Source organism: Homarus americanus, unplaced genomic scaffold (assembly GCF_018991925.1).
Source record: "Homarus americanus isolate GMGI-L3 unplaced genomic scaffold, GMGI_Hamer_2.0 scaffold28051, whole genome shotgun sequence".
NCBI classification, from domain to species: Eukaryota; Metazoa; Arthropoda; class Malacostraca; order Decapoda; family Nephropidae; genus Homarus; species Homarus americanus.
The window spans coordinates 636456-660255 of record NW_024720144.1 but is presented as its reverse complement, the minus strand read 5'-3'; the positions used below and the strand labels follow the sequence as shown (position 1 = coordinate 660255).

Here is a 23800-nt window from a genome sequence, read left to right as displayed (position 1 = left end):
TTGGCAAAAAGCTCATAATTTTGATCCATGCCATCAAACATTTGCATTCCTTTATTAATTGTAGCAAATGCCTCTGCCATTTGCTTCACTGAAAACTTTTTGGGGGGTGCAGGTCCTTCTTCTACATTTAGACTGGCTTCTTCCTCTTTGTGTGCTTCCAGTTCAATGAGATCTTCTGCTACACTTTCAACCAACTGTTCAACATCTTCATTATCAATTTCTAACTGAAGCTGTTTACCTAACTCCACTATCTTGTTACTAATATCCGAAATAACTTCATTTTCATTAAAGCCTCTAAAATTGTTCACATATCTTCTCAGGACTTTCTTCTATATTCCATTCATGCAATGTTTTGTAGCCTGATCCCGTGCTGCACTAATGTTCTTTATACATGACAAAATGTTGTACTCCTTCCAAAACTCTCTTAAGCATTTTCTCACCTTCAGTAGCAGCAACAACCTGAGTGAAGGTCGTACGTAAATAATACGCTTTAAAGGCAGCAATAGCACCTTGATCCATGGGTTGGATGACAGAGGTAGTGTTAGGTGGAATGTACACTACCTTAACATCAGGGTGCATGTCGTCCAGGTGTGGTGGGTGTCCCGGAGCATTATCCAAAATCAGCAAAATCTTGAATGGAATCCGTTGTTGCAGACAATACTCCTTGGCTCGAGGAATGAAACAATTCATGAACCAATCCTCAAACAGTACAATGGTCATCCAGGCTTTCTTGTTACTGCGATAAAACACTGGCAGTGTGTGCTTGCTGACATGTTTAAAAGCCCTGGGGTTCTCTGAATGATAGATCATGAAGGGCTTTAGCTTGAAACCAGCAACATTCACCCCCAAGTGTAATTCTGTCCTTGAATCCTGGCATTGTTTTTGCCTCTTTGTGGATGTATATCCGCTCAGGCATGCGCTTCCACAATAATCCAGTCTCATCCACATTGAATATTTGCTCAGGCAAATAATTTCCTTCCACAATCACATCATCTAACTCCTCCTTAAAAGCTTCGGCAGCACCAACATCAGCACTAGCTGCCTCTCCACTCACCTTAACATTATGTAAACTGCAGCATTTTTTAAATCTATTAAACCACCCATGACTTGCTGTAAAGGTTTGCTCACATTCATCTCCTGCCTGCTCCTTCAGGCTTTGGAACAGGCTTCTTGCTTTAGCCTGTAAGGTTAGAAGGCTTAAGGGTACACGCTTCTGTATTTGGTCTTCTATCCACATCACCAATAATTTTTCCATATTGTGAATAGGACCTTGTCTTTTCTTCGAAATTATAATTCCCTTTACTGTATAGGTGTTGTTCCTTTCACTACATCACGAATACATTCCTTGTCCTTCAGAATAGTGGATATGGTCGATTGCGAGAAACCTAGGTCGCCTGAGATTGTTGCTACAGTTTTTCCATTCTCATATTGCATTAACAACTTCATTTTCATCTCAAAAGTAATTGCCTGTCTCCTTTTCTTCTGAGCACCACCAGCACTCTCACTTGTACGCTTTCCAGTCATTATAAAGTCAATTAAATACAATAATAACGTAAGTACACAGCGCGATCGGTATAGGATACGATAGCCAAACACCAACTAAGCGCTGTACTGAGTGTAACCACGCGGTGACCCAAGCCATGCTTTCGCCTGGGACGAAAACGTTTCGGTATAGAAAATGCGCGTGTCATGAAAAAAAAATTTTGGTCACGACTGCGGTGGTCGTATGTGCGGACGGTCATATGGTCAAAGCAGGTCGTAAGTGCGGATTGATGAAGTTGAGTCAGTCGTAAGTTGGGGACTACCTGTATGTATAAAATGAAATAAATAAATTATATAAATTATTTCTTTATATCTGAGGGTAAAGTGTTGAGCCTTCAGTGGACTACAGCTGCTCCCTGACTTACGACGGGGTTAGGCACCGACATCCAGGTCGTAAGTCGGAAATGCTTAAATAATACATAGAAAATCTAAAATGGGTGTCTCTTTTTCTTCTCAGCACCACAAAACACTCACTTTTAAGCTTGCCAGCCATTTTAAAGTGAATTACAGATGAAAATTTTGTCTGTGTACTGACTTTGGGACTCGAAAATATATAATTTGACTAAATTTTGGTATGACTGAGGCAGGTCGTAAGTGCGGGTGGACGCAAGTTTAGTAGGTCGTAAGTCAGGGAGGAGCTGTAAAACCATTTTAATTAATGTAATTTTTCGTGGCATGAATTACAATATCCCATGTCCTGTCATTCATTGTGCTTACTTAAACATCGTTTCCAACACCACTTTCATATATCTTTTAAACAATTACAAAATTTACAAGGTACAGTACTAATGATGAAGTTTCTTTTGGCAACATGTTTATTTTTGATGGCATTAAAGATACTATAGTTATTTGTTACTGTACCCATGCAAGCATCCATATATTCAACAGGAAAGATTGGCCTTCTTGCATAGCTTAATTGTGACAAAAAGCCAATCAAAGAGACATAACTTATGCATGTACGTGTAATATTAAAGTACTTACCTTTAATGTAGGACATCGTGGCTGTAAAACAACGCTACACACAAGTCTGCCTCACTAACTTGGCTCCCACTGTTAAAAAGGATGAGATTTATGGTCACTGTGGACCATCACGTCCAATCATCCCAAAAAGAGGAGGCTAAACTTTCTACATGACATGGTGATGGAACAGTTTAGACCCACCAGATCTTGAATTACTACCATCTGTGGTCTACAGTGAAACTGTCTGCCAAAGAGTATACAGGCATCTGCAAAAACCTCGATGCTGGCACTCTTGAGGCAGTAAACATGAAGTGATCACAAGTCATCAGGAGGTATCTACACACATGTGCACACACACAGAGCATACCCTTAAAATTCGCGGGGGTTTGGGGTCTCAAAATGGCTGTGAATTGCCAAAACCGTGAATAACATTTGCTGACCGGGTCGGGAGTTACATTTTTTCTCGTGTGCAAAGAAATGTATATTCCCTTTGTGTTTGCCCTTGGGACAATTATTTCTTTTACCTGTACATATGTGTGTGTGTGTGTGTGTGTAGCCACACACACTACTATTACTACAGTAAAGTCTCCGATAATGATGGTTTGACCAAAAACAATTCATATTTAAGACCCTAGTTAATTTACGACCCAATTAAATTTACGTCATTATTTTACTCGTATTTACGACGAAAATATAATAAAAATAAAATAAAATAACATTTTCATATAAATAACTAAATCCCAATATGTATCATAAAAAAAAATTAAAAAAGTGTAATGTATAAAAAAGAAAAGAAAAAGCGCCTTGTGCAAAGAAGCTGCTGGGCTAATGAGTGGTAATGCGCATCACCAGTAAACGAGTCGGAGCTTGGCGGTCCCTTTGTTTTCATGCATCTGTACAGGAAAAGGAGAAAAACTTTTAAGTTTCTTTTGGCATTTTTGAGTCCCTATTCAACATGAGCAAGACAGCAAATGATGGTAGTGCTGGTTCTAAAGCTAAAAGAAAGTGTATAAGCTTAGCCGAGAAACTAGATGTGTTAAAAAGAGATGAAAAAGGTGAGAGGTCTGTGTATATTATATGGAGCAAGCAATGAACATATTATTTTCTGAAGTGGATCCATTAACAGAACGAAGCAATAAAATTAACAGGGATGTGAAAAACATGTATGACCTCTACATAAAGATGTATAATGATTAAAGAAAGCTGCTATGCAAAGTTATTTCGACAGCCTTATTATTCAAAGGCCTAAACCACCAACTTCAGCTACACCATCAAATTTAGCATCATAAGCAGCTTCAGCAACAACTTAAGGTTCAGTAACAGTTTCAGCAACAGCTATGATATCTTTATGGAAAGCTTCAGCTTCAGCCAGAGTTGAACCTGATTGACGAAATGATCTGAATAAAAATTCGCATACTATTTGTTGGGTGTACTGTAATTTTTTTTCACAGTATGTATGTAGGATGGTGTGTGCATGTAACCAAGTAGAAATAAATGAAGAAAGTTGCGTATATCTACCCGAAAATACAAGTTGAAAAACAACCATAACACCTCACAGCCATAGTTTTCTTAAAATAAAATATACAGTACCAGGAAATGTGAGGAATAAATAAATTTAACACCAATAAATAAGTAAAAAAAAAAAAAAAACATTACTATTGCCAAGCCAGTAATAAAAGCCAAATGAAAGTTTAACACATTTGCCATTTTGCATACACTACCTGCTCCACCATAGTAACGAAGATCAGCTGGAACATTGATTCCCTAGCAACGCTCCCCATCAGCTACACTTTATGCTCTTCTCCCATTACGTGTTTGCCCTTAGGACAATAATTTCCTTTACTTTTTTTCACTATGTATTTTGGAAGGTGTGTGCATGTAAATGAGTAAAAATAAATGAAAGTTATGTATAGTATCTACCCGAAAATATGAGTTGAGAAAACCATAATGCCTCAAAGCTTGGCCCTGTAACCTGTTGGTTACAATGATGAGCTAACCTAGCTACAATAACATGATTAATCACTATTAAACACTATTCTATCAGTAAACACTTATAATAACAGTAAATCCAGTGAAATATGGCAGGGATTGAGGAGTTACAACTGCAAACGAAGTGCTAACTAGCAGTCACTCACTCCTGTTACCAGGCGCATGTATGAGCGAAATACATGACCTCTTTTTCTCTCTTCACTTGTTTGGGCACCTTCCTGCAGCAGGATGAAGGTGGTTGAGGATGTATGAGAGCCATCACAAGCACAAGGAGCACAGTTGTTAGAGAGCAGAGTAACACACATGTGAAACGGCCAAGTGTTTAACACGGACTGTCACTGAGCTTGGAGTGAACACATATGGTTCAGCCACCTGGGACAAGAGAGACACCTTGCGGGAAGCCATAAAATTTGCGGGCTCCCTGTCTGAGCCACAAAAATGTAGCCAACTTTAAAACTACCCCCAGACATTCTTGGGTACATCCAGGGGGTCATCCGCGAATAATCGAAGGCTGTGAATTAAAAATCTGCGAATTGTTAGGACAATATATATATATATACAGTAAACCCTCAATAACTCAGCACATATGGGGCTCTGGTCTTGCCGAGTTATCCCAAATTCTGACTTACAGAGGCACTTCCCCCTCCTACAAAAAAAGAAAGAAAAAAAGAAAGACCCATTTATGTGTACTATACATGTAATTATTAACGTAAAAACTAACACTTACCAGCACTGCAGGCAATGAATGAAGCATTATAGTAGGTGACACAAGCATGGTAGGTGATGCAGGTGGCTAGATATGTCAAGATTTTCCCAGATAATTTTATATATCTTGGCATTTCCCGAGTTATACTAATAAATTCCAAGACCCTATCCATGCCGAGTTATATAAAATTCTGAGTTATTAAATGCCAAGTTATCATTAATGATAAATGTCCACAGACATGAAGTGCTGCAGTGGGAAACAATGAAATTCAGGATCACTTTTAATATCATAACAATCTCCTCTTTTATTTTACCAAAATATACTTTGGCAATAATTATAACTGATTTAGGTACATCCAGATGCTGTTGGGAATTGGAGGAGAGAAGACCATCCAGAAGGAGTGCAAGATGTCATGTTAGGTTAAACCATTTTCCACCAATATTATCATGTGCTATTTGTACTCGACTTTTACAATAAAATTGTCTCAAAAAATATTACTACATTTATTGATAAATCAATAACCGTAATAAAAATATCAATTATACAACTACAGTATTTGGCATAATTTCTAGATTTTCTTTTTAATATACACTGTACTGCACTTACCATATTCCATCATAACATCTAGCTGACTGGAAAACCCCCACATGGAACATAGAACAAATAAGTCTTGCATTTCTTGTGGGGAAATCACTGCCCTATGCAATAGTCATCCCATCCTTTTGTGACCGAATAGGGCCAACGTAGTTCAGCTGCCACATTTCAATTATTAAATCTTAATCAGGACAATAACATACAGCTTCATGGAATAACCAACATATTCTTTAAGTACAGTCACCTCAAACATTCAATGTCTGTTTCCATACTGGGATCATTATTGAACCTAAATGAGATAATACAGCGCCAGTTATTTTGAGATCCTAAATTACATACAGGCATCCACTGGGTTTTAACCACATACAATGAGTCATTCATGAAGTAACATGATAATATATGAACAAAATACTTGATTTTTACATACCAGAAATGATGTGGAGTGCTGAACTAGGTGAGGTGAGGTGGTGCAATTGGAATTACTGAGAGGGAGAGAGTGGGTCACTGCTGACTCCTGCTTCTCCCTGTGGATCACCATCATCAACTTTGGCTGCTGGCTGTGGTCTTGAGGCAAAGAATTGTTCAATGTGGTCTGTCGGTGATGGAACAATTTTTCAGCCCCTCAAGGTGATCTCCAATTCTCTTGCAAACTTGAGGTTGCATTCTATCTCAATCATTTGCATCACATCTTGCAGTTGACTAAGCACTTTAGACAAAACCTTTGATGTCAATTCACAGGATGTAGATGAAACTTCTGTACAGGTATCTTCCTGTTCCTCAGCAACAGCTCGCTTCTGTTCCATTAACATAAGATCCACAATGGACAGATCCTCTCTGTGTGACTAACAGTTCAACTACACCATCCTGATCCACTTCTTCAAACCATGCACCATTTGCTAGAGTTTAAATTTCCTGCTGCACCTGATCCAAGGTCTGAACCTGGGGAACCTTTGAAATCATGGACACATTCTGGCCAGATGTTCTTCCATAATTTTACATTTGACCTAATCCAATGACTTGGCAATGTTTTATACAGCATTCATGATAAAACTTTTCCAGAAATCTAGGACTGATTGTGGAGCCTTACCGTCAATTGCAGTTATAAGTTGTCTAAAGTCCTGCGTAAACAGTACACCTTAAAGCTGGCAATCACACCTTGATCCATAGGCTGTAGCAAGAAAGTTGTGTTCTTGGGCAGGTATTCAACCCTGATATTAGTGGAGAGGTCATTAAGGTTAACAGGGTGGCTGGGAGCATTATCTAGAAGCAACAAGACTTTATTGGCAATATTTTTTGGGTTTCTGTACCTTTCTGCTGCAAGACAGAAACAGTTGGTAAACCAATCTTTGAATAGGCTGCCAGTCATCCATGCTTTCCTATTGGAAAACCATATCACTGGTAACTTAGATTTAGCGCAGTCCTTGGATTTTCTGAGTGGTACACAAGCATGGGCTTTAATTAAAATTTTCTGCAACATTACCCCCTAACGGAAGGGTTACACGATCTTTGGAAACCTTAAGCCCAGGAGTTGTTTTCTCTTCAGTTGAAATAAATGTCCTGGGAGGAATGCACTTCCAAAACAGACCTGTTTCAACAACATAGTATACCTATGGTGTGTATCTACTAGCCTCAATGACTGCCTTTATTAGTGCTGGATAATTACTAGCAGCCTCAGTATCAGCACTGACTGCTGTTAACGTTGTGTAGGTTTTAGCATTTCTTAAAATTCTCAAACCACCTTTTGATGGCATCAAAGGGTTTTTCATCAGATCTAGCACCTTGTTCCTGCTTAAATCTGCATTCTGCATAACAGACCCTGAGCCTTTTCCTGAATCACCATGATGTTAATGGGCACATTTCACTTGGTCTGGTCCTTAATCCACACACTGAGTAAGCGTTCCATTTTTATCATAACATCACTATGCTGAAAATTCAGTGTAAGGGCTGACAAAGGAGTAGCAACTTTAGCACTAGCCCTAATTTTATCTTTGTTATCACGAATTATTCCAACAGTGGAGGTAGCAAGGCCCAAAGTTTTGGCAATGTAACGAAGCTTCTCCCCCGGGTCAAACTTCCTTAACACATCTAATTTTGTTTCCAAAGTGGTTTCTTACCACCAATGTTAGCACTTGCACTTGATGGCATCTTTCCACTCATCTTGAATAAGATTGCACAGTACTATACCTATAATACAGTCCAGAAAAAGAGAGGCACAGCTGAACATTGGCTGGAGATTCAGACAGACTGAAAATGTTGTTGTTGTAGGACCGCAGCGGCCTTGTGGCTACCACAAAGAATCGACTCAAAATTAATTAAAAAATATTCTGTAAGGGTTAGTTTTTTCCGTAAACCAAAATTTTGGTCATTACTTCAAAATTTTGTATGAATGAAATTCTGTAATGCGGGGGAGGCATGTATTATGCCAGTGAACAGTCTTGGTTATAATGTCCCTTACCTGAGGATGTTAATACACATTGTTCTCTTCCTGTGAGACCACTCTGACAGCAGTACTTGTCTACAAATTGCTGCTGTCAGAGTGGTCTGACAGGAAGAGAGGAATCATTTGGTTTCCAATTTTTGGCTAATACAATACATCCAGAACAAATGTGTATTAACATCCTCAGATAAGGGACATTATAACCAAGACTGTTCACTACTATAATATGTAGTTCAGGATCTCAAACAGCTGGCGCTGTATTATCTCATTTAGGTTGGATTATGATACAGTTCGGACAGAGACACCAACTGTTTGATGTGGCTATATTTCCCATTGAGTTTATGCATTTTTCATTCACTGGGCTTCAAATACCCTAGACAGAAATGAAAGAGGAAAAACAAGCAATAATGATGATAAGCTGTTTATGAAAATTTCTCTGATTAAGCAAGCAAGCATCATATTGCTTACACAACACTCTGGCATATGGGTCTTTGCAATGCAAGCGGCATATAGTATAATAATATGACACGAGGACTGTACCATGTTCACTTTATATGATGCGAGACCCCACTGTCTTTGTGGAGCTATATAAGTCTGGCTCGGTTGAGGTAGGCTAGGAGGACTTGATACACAAACTTGTATTGGGCAATGGTCTGGACAAGAGCCATCCTCTGCTGCCTCAGGTGGAGAAGGACTTTTGGGGGATCCAAAGGAAGATTGTGATCTGTAGCCTCCAAGAGAAGGTCACACAAGATGGTCACCCCTGATCGACCCACACCAGCAGAACAATGAACCAGAACTGGAGTGTTGCGGTTGCGGCCAACACCCCGAACTTCCTGATACGTGTATCTTCGCAGAGTTGATAATTCTTCCAAAAAACCTGTGGAATGAACCCCAATACTAATGTTGTCCTCTAAAATATCAAAACCAAAAGGAATTCATATGTATACTATACTTGTACTACATAATATCACTAGGCACCATACCAAGGGATGTTGAGAAGATAAGAAGAAAAACAGTAATATCAGAATGCTGAAAAGTCATAGGCAACAACCAAGGGGATAAAATTATGAAGTAGTTAAAGATCAGAGTACTGTACCAATAATTTCACCCAAGACAACAATAAAATTATGGATTTACAATTAAGAAAAATGTTAGCGATGATCATGCAGTAGTTTACATTTACCTATTATAGTACAGTAGTCTTGTCCAATGCAGATTTGATTATACACAATTAAATAAGTTAATAATTATTTGCAGATTGCTAATTAAATTTAATTACATGTGGGATAATTCAGGTATTAAGTGGCCCAGCCATGCACTTGCTGCTGCTCACTTCTCAAGCAGCTGTCTCAGCTACCCACCTGCCTTGGCTACCCCTCAGTTTGTTTGCTGCACTAAGGAGTGTGAGAAACTGCCTAACTTTTAGTAATTTTTCTGAATTTTTAAACATTTTGCTGTGTACCCTTAAACCATGTCAACTACAGGTTGTACCTCTCTAGTCCGGCATTCTGTGGTCCGGAAACTCCCATGGTCCGGAACGATTTTAGTTTGTCCAATAGGTAGATAGGCAGTTTTATTTTTTTTATTTTAATTTTTTTTTTACTTATCTGAATTATTATTATTATTACAGGAGTATTAAATTTTTCCCCCTCAGGCCCCAATGTGGGTCAGTGACCTATGCCCGGGTGGGCTAATCCCCTTAAAAAAAAAAAAAAAGCCGCGGGAAATTAAGGTTTGTTTACATCCGGCAGTTCGGCTGCTCTCTCTCTCTCTCTCTCTGTGTGTGTGTGCTTGTCTATACAGAGTACAACATTTAACCCTTCAATATATATGAGCAGTAAATAAGTGTTGCTTTCATATTCTTATGTAGAGTAATGACGATATATTTTCACATGTGCGCACTTACATACGAGCAGTCTCACTTTTTTTACCATTAATGGTTAGCTACTTATATTGTTCCATTTATTAACATTAAATATCATTACAGGTACTTCAAGCAACCATATTCATATTTTTTACATTAATTTTACTACAGCTAAACTCAGAGTCTTATTTTCTTCAGTTTTATATGTAGAACCAATCAGTCACTGGTTTAAGTAGCTTCAACACGACAATGCGGCAGCCAGTCGTCTCTCTAATATTCCCGTATTAAGCCAATAAATTGTATTGTTAATTTTGCACACACGCATATTAATTCAATAAAAACAATTCAGAAACATTAATTAAAATATATATGAACAGTAAGGTTAAGCTTTAATTTATGTAGCAATGACGATATGTTTTTCAAGTGTATGACAGCGCACTTACATATGCGATCTCTTCACTTTTCTTTTGCCATTATCGTTAGCTACTTCTATTGTGCCATTTATTAACATTACAATAACATTACTTAAAACAACCAGTTAATTTACTACAGCTACAACCAAGGTCTTATTTTTTCAGTTTTATAGTGTGCAGAACCAGTCAGTCACTGGTTTTGTAATCAACGAAAACAATGCTGTGTCATTTCGTGTTTTAATATTCTACGATATTAATGAATTGTATTGCTCATTTTGCACACATAAACATTAATTCAATAAAAAAGACATTCAGTAATAAACAATAATGAATCTTTTGTACATAAGAGAAATGACGCTGTTTACACGATTATGCACGTTGGAGGGCCGTTCAAACCCGTCGAAATTCAAGTTTCCGCCGTCAAAATTTTTATTTATTTATTTTTTTGTGTGTTCCAATAAAATACGTTAAGAATTAAAAACTCGCGAAATTTGAGAAGCTACTATACGGCATTTAACCCTTCAATATGTCTTCAAAGAGACCATGACGCAGAGAAAGTGGTGCTAGTGCTTCCAGGCATAAGCACAAGTCACTATCTATCCAGCAAAAGGGTGAATTTCCATGGTCCGGCACCGGTCAGGTCCCGAGGTTGCCGGACTAGAGAGGTACAACCTGTACCCCAAAACAGTCAACTAATGGTGGTACAGTGAAGAAACCAGGTAAAGGAATAACTGTAGATAAGAAAATAGTGGTCTTAGACAAGCTACTTAAGAGTCACTCTCCAGAATCCCTCGGTCACCATTGCAGTTTTATGAAGAAAACTTTATTCTATGGATAAATTCCTGAAGTCAGTGCTATGGGAGCACCGAAGATGTCAAGTACTGGGTTACCTTTTTTATACTGTACGTACTATATTACACTAATTTCAAAATTGCTAAGCTTTAATTGCATTAAACAAGACCCTACTGTAGTTACTATATAACCCCAGACCACTGCAAGAACTGATACCATTACTATTTATCCACCAATCAAGAAATGGTTCTCACTAACACACACCCTTCTACAGTTCCAACGAGCATGGAAACTTCTGACCCCAACAATAGTCACCTACTACTGGTGTTTGGTGGAAGTGATCAACCATTCTTGGATCGTCTAAATGCAATGTAAAGCCTGTTATATTCAACCACAAAATTTCACATTTATATTAGAAGATTTCTCATTATTGATTAGTACCCCAGTCTAAGCAAAAGACCCTACTAAAAATAAGCATTTGTTGGCTATCATTGCTCAAATCAACTTGCTGTGTACCATTGTCTGATAACACTGTCTAGGTACAGTCGGGTATAAAAGTTCACTCTCCGTGGTGAAACTGAGTCAAGGGAGTGAATCTCTGAACTGACTTACCCTGACAGTTTGACTATTTCATCCCAATTGAGGTCAATGTGGCTTCCTTTTGGGCAAATTTTTGACCCTGACTGTACGTTGATTATATACCTTCACTGTCTATGAATATTGTATACCTGCATTGTCTATACATTTTCTGAATAAATGTAAACGTGCATGACAATTTTACAGAATAAATATCTATCTACTGATATACATACTGATAAATCCAAGGGTATCTTCAGGACAACCATGATCGGTCCAATCTGTGAACTGGAGATGCCAAATAGTACGTGTCTTCCTTGCTGGCACATAAACCACCTGTAGTCTGCTGGTGACATGGGATCCACTCACTGTGCTATGCTTACGAAGCACTCGGTACTGCAAGAGAAATGATGACATGTAAGGAATGACTTTTTCCTTCTAAATATATACTGCATATCTTATACATACACACTCACACAGAAAACCCTGGCTAATTGCGGATTCCATGTATCCAGTTTTCATTCTGTATGCCATTTAACCAACCACGGCATTTAGTTTTACGTATCCGCGGATTAGTGTGGCGTCTTTATCCTTCCGCGGTCTAATGTATTCCTCCATAGATGTGAGGAATAAATAAATATAATACTAATAAATAAAATATAATAAAAATACTGCATTGTCATTTGGCAATTATTTCACTAAGGGCATGAGAGACAGCAGCATGCTCCCCCGTACCCATTCGCCGCCCATGATTGCCGCCTAACTCCCATGGACACAAATGTTTATTCTCTCATGTTTTTTTTACCTCATGATAATCATTTCTTTAATTTTTTGTGCACATTCTGTATGAATGATTGTGTGTGTATGTATATCTACCCAAAAATACAAGTTAAAAAATAACAATAACACAGCTTGGCCTGGTAGGGGGGAAAGCTAGATGTACAGGTTGAACCTCCCTAATCCGGCACCCTTTGGACCTGACCGGTGCCGGACTATAGAATTTTCCGAACCACAGGTGGTCTTTGTAAAATACATAGAATTATTGATGCGTCAATCTGGAGCATCACATTTAAAAATTTGCGCCTAATGTTTCTCTGAGCACACTACACTGTCCTAAGGGCAAGGCTGTACTGTAAATATACACAAAATTATGTACTAAATGTTTATATTCAAATTAATCACTATCTTATAAGAATTCCAGCAATGTAAATTATATTCTCCCCGGTCACTTCTGTGACATTTTATTAAAAAAAAAAAAAAAAAAAAAAAAAAATCTAAAGGACATAAATAAACAAATAAATACTTCACTAGACCTTCAGCGCCAACTGTCAAACATGTCACTGTCACCTCCCTCCCAGACAGGGTTTGGTGGTGACACAGTAGTCTTTAAGTTTTATCTTATATAATAACACAGACTAAAGTTAGGAGAATATAATTTGCATTGCTAGAATCCTTGCAAGACGGTGAATAATTTGAATATAAATGCCATATATTTTGCACAAGAGATAAAAAGTTTTGCTCTTTTTATGTCTAATGCGAGCAATAGCATGTTTATACTCAAATTAATCACTATCTTATAAGAATTCCAGCAATGTTAATTATATTCACCCATGTCAGTTCAGTGACATTTTATAAAAGCAAAACTTAAAAGTCACTCTTAAGGGCAGATAAATAAATAAGCACTAGACCTTGGCATCAACTGTCAAACATATCACCTCACCTCCCTCCCTCCCCCCCAGCCAGTAAACAGACCATTTCACATCCCTTAATTTTAGCTGTGTTGAATTATTAGTGTTTGTTTTAACCTAATACCACAAAAAACAATGATTTGTTTATTCTAGGAGATAGGCTGAGGTGCATCTGGGTAGACTCTCAGTCTTTTTAGTATTTTGTGTTTCTCTCAAGCACCAAACTAAATTATTCCATTTAAACAACACTTCGATTTAGTGCGAATTCGGTTTAAAGCAACCTCTCTAGGAGCATATCTCGTGTTATATCCACGTTCTATTGTACAGTGTATAATTGTAATAAACGAAAATCGATAAACATTAATTTTCATTCTGACAAAATAGTTACGGTACCTGTACATAAATTGGTGATGTTCACCTGTAAAGAAGAAAAATATATCTGTACAGTAAATGAAACAATAAAATAAATATGCTTAGGAGGCATAATAAGGGTAAATAACGAGTGAAATATTACAGAAACAATTGAAATACCTAGGAACGCACTTAACTCCACAAGGACCAGATGAAAACAAAGGGTATGCCGAGCCGGACGACGGAGGTGCCAGACAATAGAGTACCGGATTAGGGAGGTTCAACCTGTACTATAAAATTTTTATTAAGCTATTTCATATATATTTAAATCAAATTTAATTAAATGTACAATAAAGGTAGTGTTGTTTATGAAGGAACATACAACTTAGACTTTGACGAGTGTTTCCAGTCATGGAACCTAATCTCCTATTCCCCACAAGCCTTTATTCTTGTCAACAGCAGATTTGCCAACCACGGGGTTTTTCAGGAACTTAACCCGTGTGTGTTGACGAGGGACTACTATACAGTATACAGGTGAACTTCTATTTACGATGAGGGTAGGTTACTGAAAACCCCATCGCAGGTCAAAATATCACATTTCAGGATCATTATAACATGGAGTTCAATGGGATAGGTTCTTGGCCAGTCAGACACCCACATGTATCACAAAAGAAAAAAAATACTATCAGAACCAAACTATTAAACAACACTCACCACATTATTAACCCTTAAACCCCGGGTGACCTTCTTGAACATTCTGAATTTTTGCGGCATATTTTGAATGTCCGGGTGGAAGGAAATACTTTGTGCCATCTTCCTCATATCTTAAGAGACATCTAAGATTTCTGTAATAACATACCAGTACCCAACCTGCTTACTTGCTATCAAGAGAGCTACAGATGTCTGAAGGCAAAAAATTGACCGATTCATTATATGGTAATGTTTTGTGGGTGATGGGTTGCCACAACACTTAAGTTTTCTACTCATTACCATACACATACTAATCATATACAGTACATGACTACAATGAACAGAAATAAAACATGATGGTTTATTAACCCACTGTCAATGGGTTAAATCATCATGTAAGCTCACCTACCTGCCCACACTCAACACTTGTGTTATCTGTTTGTGGCCAATAGGGGAAACTTTTGCTGGTGGCAGTATCACCAGTTACAGATGTTAACATAACCACCAGATAAACATCAGCCTCCCATACACATTGCCAAAAATGTGAGACAGTATTGGCAAGTGGACCTTGGCAGCAGATGTAGAAGCGTTGACTCTCTCCCACACTTGCCTGCAAATGATAAACAATATATTGTATCTACAGGACACAAGCCACACAAGAGATAGGGCTGTCTGGAAAAGATTCAGTCTTATAAGTACAGCAGAAGGAAAGACATTTGAGAAATGTGAGGATGTGGCTCATCTTTCAGAGTGAAGGAACACTAGATTGTGGCTTAGATTCTAAAAACATACAAATAAAGAGGAACTGCCACAAGCTTTACCTCAATATATAAATATAGCCAAACCTGAGGACTGCAAGGAAATGCTAACCAATTGCATCATCAGTTAACCATACCAGTAATTTTTTATATACCATCACCAAACACGCAAGCTTCCCTGTTGGGCACTGTAAACGCTTCTGCGCTTCACCTTACACAAGGATGTAGGGGAGTGCCCAATAAATAAATAAATAAAAAATAAAAAAAATCACCCAACACTACTATAATATTGTAAAATCCTAGTTATCCAGTTGAAACTTACTCTTAGGATCCTCCAATAAATCCTACAATGCACAGGGTTATAGGTTGACCTCGCCAATTCGTGTCTCAGAAAAACAGACTTCTTTTACACTTTATTCCACTATATAAATATGTATTTTAGAAATAAATATAAAATAAAACTAAGATAAGAAAAATGAAGAGCACAGGTGTGTATAATGTGTGGAGGTGGCGGACTATAACTACGTTACCGACTCGCCAGCCCAGCCACCTGGTATAGTTACTTGTAGTGAAACTATAAAAGTTGTGGAAAAACCATTATAATACCTGTACTCTAATGTAGTTTAGAAATAAAGAAAATACTGTATAAAAAATATACTACATAAAAAAAAAAAAAAAATGAAGAGCATTGGTGGATATACGAAGCGCCGAGTGCAACACAGGGCCAAGCGCCCCCCCCCCCCCAAAAGAGTTATACTGTAGTATTATCTGTACTCCCTAACCTTTCCTCTATCTGCATAAAAACAAACTATCCCAGTAGTGCAATATTTGTAAGGCTGAGAGCCATATTAGGGAAGGTAGGTAAAGACAACCCTAGAGCATGTGATCTGCGCCTCGAAGCAGACCGTAGGGGAGATGAGGACAAGCGCCCTCGGCCACCAATTGTAACCTCTCTAGTTCATAGCAACTCATTATTTTCCGGTTTATTACCTAAAGAGAGTCCATGTTTCAAAAAAATGTCATAGGAATGCTATGTAATAACACTTGAACCTTTTTTTTTTCAACTGGCAGAAAGGGGGAGTGAGGGCCATTGAGTGAAAAATAAACAAAACAGAGAGGAGGGTGGAGTGAGGGCTGGTGGCACGTGGCGTGTTATGTTCTTGTCCGAGTGACGAGTCTTATCGTACCAATAGAGGGGAAACAGAGGGAGGAAGAGGTGGCTGGGAGAGAGGTGTGGGTGGTGCGTGTTAGTAGGAGGCTTTTAGCACTAAGCGAGGGAAGTACCTGATTTTCTTTATTATACTTTTTAAGGCTTGGTCCCCGGTTGATATATTGTTTGCTTTTATGAAAACATTACAAAGACCTTTGACTTTCTGGTGTGGTCTTAATACATTACTGCTTCCATGTGATGAAAATTATACCTCAACAATGCATATTAGTAAAACTGCAAGCACTACCCATCAAAAACAATGCAATTTTTACTATAAACAATCTTACAATTTATATGACTTTAATATCTGTAAAACCAGTTTTAAGAGCTCTACACACTACTATTTAAATGAACTCTATATCTCCATTGGTTCAAAATTTTTCCAAACTTTAAGAGCATTTTTCTCGATTGGGATTTTTGGCACTTAGCCCCTTGTCACACTCGGCGCCTCATATATGGGAAGTAAATGTGTGTTAACTGTGTGGCTGTGCTTCCTCCCGATGTAATGTCATGGCATACTACACACATATAACACATCAACCACACATCTTTGAGTTAGCTGGTTGACTACCTGAACTGGGTTGCTTTACCCAGAGGATGGTTTGAGTGTACGAGCAATTTTTTGTACATAAAATATTTGCAGATTTTGATATGCTATACCTGTATATAAATTTTATTGTTTATTATAGCAATAAATATGGCAGCTCATCCCCGTTGTGCACATCATTCAAACTTAAAGAGTCTAGTTGATTTGGGAGGAATTTTTATTTTGTTTACCGTTTCATTTTGGTGCTGGTTAGTTGAATCTACTGGTTGCCCGGATAACTGGGATTCTAATGTACTGTATTAATGCTAACTTACAGTGATATGTGAGGCATTAATGTATCCACTTTTGTTGTCCTTGGTAGGGGTGATCTTGACTCTGTTCTCTTCATAGGGAACAATGTCCTTATACCGATTACGTGGGATGTTGTCTGGTTTGGTGGCTGTGGTGAAATCGGCATTTGATTTTATTCTTGGGATAAGCTCAAACTCCTGGAGGATATCACCACTCACTAATTTGGTCTCAAGCTGAACTGACTGAAATCAGAAAACTTCATCATGGATATGTATCAACATGTATACACCAAGTTAAACAAATGATAACTTTAGTAAAGAAAGCTGGAAGTTACATCAGCATGGTGGTTTTCTTTAATTACAAACAAAATAATAAGTATTGTGCAGAATTGCACTCAGGCATTTTTGTGAAGTAAAAATGAATTATTATTGACCTCAAAATATCTCCTAACATAAACGTGCACCTGGCCTCAAAATGCCCATGATATTGGCCAGATAAAAAAAAAAAATCTTGGGGTGGGGGGCTAATAGTCCCCCCACCCCCCCAAAAAAAATAAATACCCATCTAGGTGGGCTTGCCATGGTCTCTCACCCACAACTTTTTGGACCCCCCCTCTCCTTTTTATATTCCTGGATCTGCCCCTGGATATAATGTGAATTATGTTAAGGAAACATCATTTATTGGTGTTATACTGCCAAGGATATTAAAACTGTCAGGACTAATATCACAAAAATAAAATACCTGGTATACAATACTCACCCTTGGATCTTTTGGTCCCCCTTTGGAAAGCGTTGCTCCTCTAAGCACATCTGGGGTTACACCTTTTGTTGCTCCAGCTCCTTGATGAGGTTTGTCAATAGTCCTCATCAGTTCACTGGTCCCCACAGCATCACGAGTGGATGTTTGTCCAATATCACGTGCAGTATGGGAGTCCACAGCAGTTTCCTTTACCCTTGTTTGACCAATATCATGTGCTGAGGGGGAATCTGCAGGGGTATCTCGCATTTTTGTCTGCCCTGTGTCATGCACTGCCATGGCGTCGGCAGTAGCTTCTCGTGTCCTTGTCTGACCAGTGTCATGTGTTGTGTGACTGTCCAGAGTAGACACATTAGAGGCAAGAATAGGTTCAGACTGCCCTGCCAACATCATGGGACCAGCAGATGGTGCTCCCCATTTTTTTCGCGGAGAGAGTTTAAGGCCACTGGACTCTCCACCTGCTTCTCGTTGATATGCAGATTGCTGCTTTATCTGCTGTGTTACTCCCACTGACTGAGGCTGTTGTCTTAACTGTTGTTGTTGCACCATCTTTTGGGATGCCTGTTGCTGTTGTATCTGTTGCTGCATTTGCTTTTGGTGTTGCTGCTGTTTTTGATGGTCTTGTTGTCTATTATGTTCTTGAATTTGTTGTTGACGTTGTTGTTCTTGTGCCTGTTGTTGTCTCTGCTGATTCATCTGATGCTGCAACTGTTGTTGCTGCAAATGATGGTGGCTACCTTGACTAAGGATCTGAGAGCTCTGTTGCTGTTGCTGAGCTTGTAGCTGCTGCTGAAGTTGCTGTTGCTGTTGTTCCTTTTTCTGTTGTATCTGTTGCTGCTGCAACTGTAATTGTTGCTGAAGCTGCTGGTGCTGCTGCTTTTGCTGCTGCTGCTGAAGGGAGAGAGCTTGTATTTGTTGCTGTATTTGTAAGTGGTGGTGATGGTTATGGCGTAATTCTTGTTGGGCACTGAACACAGGTATCTGACCCATGGCTGTATTAATTGCCTCAATAGGACCTCGCTGTTGTTCTCCTAAACGGTTTTCGATATAAATTTGGGGATCAATTGCTGACTGTCTAACAGGTTGTGAAAGAGCCCTGCTCCTTCCTCCCTGCACTTCTTCTCCTCCCATCTGACCTAATAAATGGCTTCCCTGTGTAGGTCCAACCACATTCATGGGATTATTTTCAATCTCCGGAGCTGAACGGGTGCGCTCACGGGGTTCATCAGTTCTCAAAGCAGCAATATTTTGGTAAATAGGTTCTTGAGAACTTTGTACTGCTCCACTAGGGTACTGAGGGTCTGTGTATTGTGCAGCAAACTGTGAACTATAACGTGGAGGAGCAGAATACTGAGGGGCAGTACCCTGTTTTTTCTGTTGAGATTGCTGGGAAGACTGGTCACCTGCAAACATTGGGTTAAGGTTGAGGTTTGTTCCCATGGCTACTCGTCCATCACTTAGTTGGTATATTGCATCAAGGTCATTGCAGGAGTAATTATGATTGAATGAGTGAAGAGATTGAAAGAATGTGTTGCCCGTTTCTGTCGTCCTTGTTAATTCATTACGTAGACTCTCAACCGCTTCACTCAGATCAGCTAAATTTTCGTAGGTGCGTGAGAGGTCAGGCGAACCAAGACACCCCAAGGAAGCTGTTAAGAGTGCTCGACGTCTAGATGCTAGATCTGGACTTAGATTCCCACCCTGAAAAGAAACCCTATTTAGTATTTAAAGTGACACAAACTTCACTTGACTGTATGAAAGACTAAAACTGAAAAAAAAGGAAGGAAAACAGCACTTAGGCTATAAACACTGGTGAGGATACACTGTACCTGGTTGATTGTAGCCAGGTCAGGAGTGCTGTTACTGGAGGGCTTATTGTAGGGGTATGGAGGTGGTGGCTTGTACACATGTAGCAGCTCATGTTCATGGTCCCGACCTGCTTCTCTCCCTCCGTCACTGCACCTTGACCCACCATCTAACAGCTCACCAGCAGAGGGTGAGGCTAACTCTGGAGTGCTGTGGACAATACCAAATATTATATCAGCATGATCCAGAAAGCAAAAACAAATATCTGACAACTTACAAAGTAACTCCTCCAGGTGACTTATAAAATACTGTATTATCAGATGTTCCTTTAACCCCCTCACTACTGGAAGTTAACTTTAACGTTTTTTGCCTAATGCCAGAAGATTTTATTCAGCAAAGGGAAATATTTTGTACCAAAAGGGCTAAAGAAAATTCCAGCACTTGATGTACAGTCAACCCTCACTTTACGGGGTTAATGTAACCCACAGGGTACCGCGGAAAGTGAGAAACGTGTAAAGTGAATAACATAACATATGGGATTAAATGAAATAGAGACCAGCTGACCCCCAAACTCCACTTTTTCCAACACAATACCCATGTTCTAGTAAAAATAACATCTAAATTTTATGATGGTACATGCACACAATTAATACTTAAGAGAAATAGAGAAATACAGTCGCCAAGTTAATGTCCATTCAAATAATGGACTCAACTCCCTCCCCCTCTTCTCACACTACACTCCTGGCTCTTCCCTCTCTGAGAAATTTTTGGGGAAAACCAGGTATAGTAATAAATAATACCTCAAACTAAAGTTAGGATAATATAATTGACATCGCTGGATTCCTTGTAAGACCAGGAATATTTTGAATACAAATGTCATATATTTTGCACAAAAGATAACATATTTACTCAGAGTAAACATTATATCTAAAATTTGTATGTCTAATGCAAAATCTATGTTGTTTATATTCAAAATGATCATCAAATTGTAAGAATTCCAGCAATGTAAATTATATTCTGGCCGGGTAATTTGTATGAATTTTATGAGCTAAAACAAATATCTTCAGTTAATAAAAAAAAAAAATATTCTTCAGGACACTATCTGTCAATCAAAGTACCCCACCTTGCCTCCCCCCCTCTGCCAACCTGGCCAGATGGTCGATCCGCCCCAACCCTCCCCCCCACCAATCCTCCCTTCAAGAGAAAGGTTGGGTGAAAAAACTAGATTTTAACATTTAGTATTAAATAATACCTCAGATTAAAGTTAGGATAATATAATTGACATTGCTGGATTCCTTGTAAAACCAGGAATATTTTGAATATAAATGTCATATATTTTGCACAAAAGATAACATATTTACTCAGAGTAAACATTATATCTAAAATTTGTATGTCTAATGCAAAATATATGATGTTTATATTCAAAATGATCATCAAATTGTAAGAATTCCAGCAATGTAAATTATATTCTGGCCGGGTAATTTGTATGAATTTTATGAGCTAAAACAAATATCTTCAGTTAATAAAAAAAAAAAATATTCTTCACACCATGGTGCCAGGTGGTCGGTCACCGGTCCCTCCCTCCCTACCAGACTGGGAATACCAGACTGTTTACCTTTTTAGTAATAAATAATAAATCAGACTAAAGTTAGGATAATATAATTGACATTGCTGGATTCCTTGTAAGACCAGGAATATTTTGAATATAAATGTCATATATTTTGCACAAAAGATAACATATTTACTCAGAGTAAACATTATATCTAAAATTTGTATGTCTAATGCAAAATCTATGATGTTTATATTCAAAATGATCATCAAATTGTAAGAATTCCAGCAATGTAAATTATATTCTGGCCGGATAATTTGTATGAATTTTATGAGCTAAATAAAAAATTATACTTCACCCGTGTAAAGGGGTACACCCACCGCGGAATGTGAGCATCCTGGGTTCTGGCAGGGCACCCTGTAAACGTGGAAATGCGGAATGTGGGACCGCGTAAAGTGAGGGTTGACTGTATTTTCCTGTTTTTGCCCACATTTGAATGAGTTTGCACAGTTACATGGGTCCCTAGCCTGAGGTGCACATTTTTAGATATTAACCCCTACGCCCCGGTTGACGTTCTGGAACGCGCACCTTTTCGCGCCATTGTTTGAATGCCCAGCCCGGGTTATTAGGTTTCAGCATGACTATTTGGTGGTCACACCACTCACAGGGTAGAATGGGTGGGCTCAGTGCGGTTAGTACGCATTAGCCTGTCACCATGGAAACTCGTCCCTCAACCTGGTGACAGACTGCGTGTGTCACCGAGCACTTTTTATGAAAAATAATGCAAATAAAATAAATTCTAAATGAATTATTTACAGGAAATAAGTATTATGATCAGTAAATATATGAATTACTGGCCATCCCGGACACAAAGGTAAGCAGAAAATGGCCGCTAAGTGCGTAGTGACCACGAGCGCCAGCTGTCAAAACAACACTGTCCCCTTATCTCCCTCGCCACTGCTGCCCCAGGGGAGTTTCTAGAGGGTCAATATATAGTTTTTCTTACTTCTTTATTATTGTTTTATCATTTAAAAAGGTTAAAGATTATTCTTGGAAAAGTACATCTTTCACGATTTACCTCCCGTGGGGGGATGGCCAGCGGCTCTCTAGCCCGGGGCGTAGAGGTTAAACAAGTATAATAAGCAAGAAATTATTGATCATAAGAATTATGAGGATGATTATTATACAGTAGTTACTCCCTTCACACATTCAAATTCTCCCATACCTTTATAGTAAATCAATGGATAACTACTAAAACATAAAGCCCCAAAAGACGGGATTTTATAAATAAACAAAGGCATTAAGCTCAATTATTCTTAAGTAAGAATAAAATGCTGATTTCATGAAAACCCCAAGAACTGTTGTCTGGGCAGTTACCCAAAATTTTCAATTGATCATCAAAAAAGGATAAAAAAAGACCAGCCACACAACGATTAATTTGGTTAAGGGATAATTTGTTGTACAGCTCAAGGTCTGTGGTAACCTAGAGTACAAGTTTTCACCTGTATGTATTGTGTAGAGGTCCTGGCATGAGTATTCCGGCTGATCTGCTTAGCTGAGGTACAGATGGGTCAGGATGTAGGGACAGGTCCGTGTAGCCCTTGTAATGGCTATAGCTGCCCACTCCTCCAGCAGGTTGTGACACTGTTTAAACTCGGAATTTAGTATAACTAAATAAATATCATGAAAAACTTATACGTATCTAATCATTATGAGGAAGAAACATAATTCTTAAAAGGAGCAAATTTTGCTTTTATTCTTAAGAGCATTTAATGTACCACCCCCATTGATGCCCCACTATCAAGGGTGGATTCATGGGGGGGGGGGGTCCAGATCCCCCTTTTCATCAGAAAATTGAATATTTTTTTCTTTAATACAGAAGTGTACTAAGGCATTTTTGTATAGTAGAAAGTAATTACTACTGACCTCAGAATATCTCCTAATATCAAAAACACATGGCTTCAAATGGCCTTTAAATGTTCATAATATTGGTCAGATAAAAAAAAAATAGTGGGGTGGGGGGCCTACAGCACCCCCTCCCCCCAAATAAAAGCTGGGTTAGGCTCGTTGTGCTCCCATGTTCCCCCACTATGCCTAATGATGCAAAATTATGTTTCTTTAAACTGATTCAATCATGTGAAGGTATGTATTATCACCCAATAGTTCCACACTAGAGAGAAGGCAACCACTCCCAGGTTATCCTTCAGAGGGACAAGCAAAACACAGACTGGGAGTTTGTTAATATCATTCCTCACAAATGTAACATTTCACCTAAGTA

General features: G+C 38.6%; 1 protein-coding gene across 4 annotated transcripts in view; it reads right to left on the bottom strand.

Annotated features, from left to right (window-relative positions):
• The window catches only part of LOC121860413 (tyrosine-protein phosphatase non-receptor type 14-like), a 53896-nt gene that overhangs the window by 7596 nt on the left and 22500 nt on the right, over positions 1-23800 (bottom strand). For 2 of the 4 annotated variants that reach the window (XM_042357559.1, XM_042357561.1), the window contains 7 exons: positions 23025-23166; positions 19997-20183; positions 18171-19868; positions 17435-17653; positions 15015-15215; positions 12113-12272; positions 5472-9108 (listed from right to left, as the gene is read on the bottom strand). In XM_042357559.1, the coding sequence (XP_042213493.1) occupies positions 8813-9108; positions 12113-12272; positions 15015-15215; positions 17435-17653; positions 18171-19868; positions 19997-20183; positions 23025-23166 (2903 nt within the window). In that variant the 3' untranslated portion in view covers positions 5472-8812. Of the gene's footprint in view, positions 1-2523; positions 2593-5471; positions 9109-12112; positions 12273-15014; positions 15216-17434; positions 17654-18170; positions 19869-19996; positions 20184-23024; positions 23167-23800 lie in introns of those variants that run through there. The other 2 variants (XM_042357560.1, XM_042357562.1) reach the window with 2 other exon arrangements.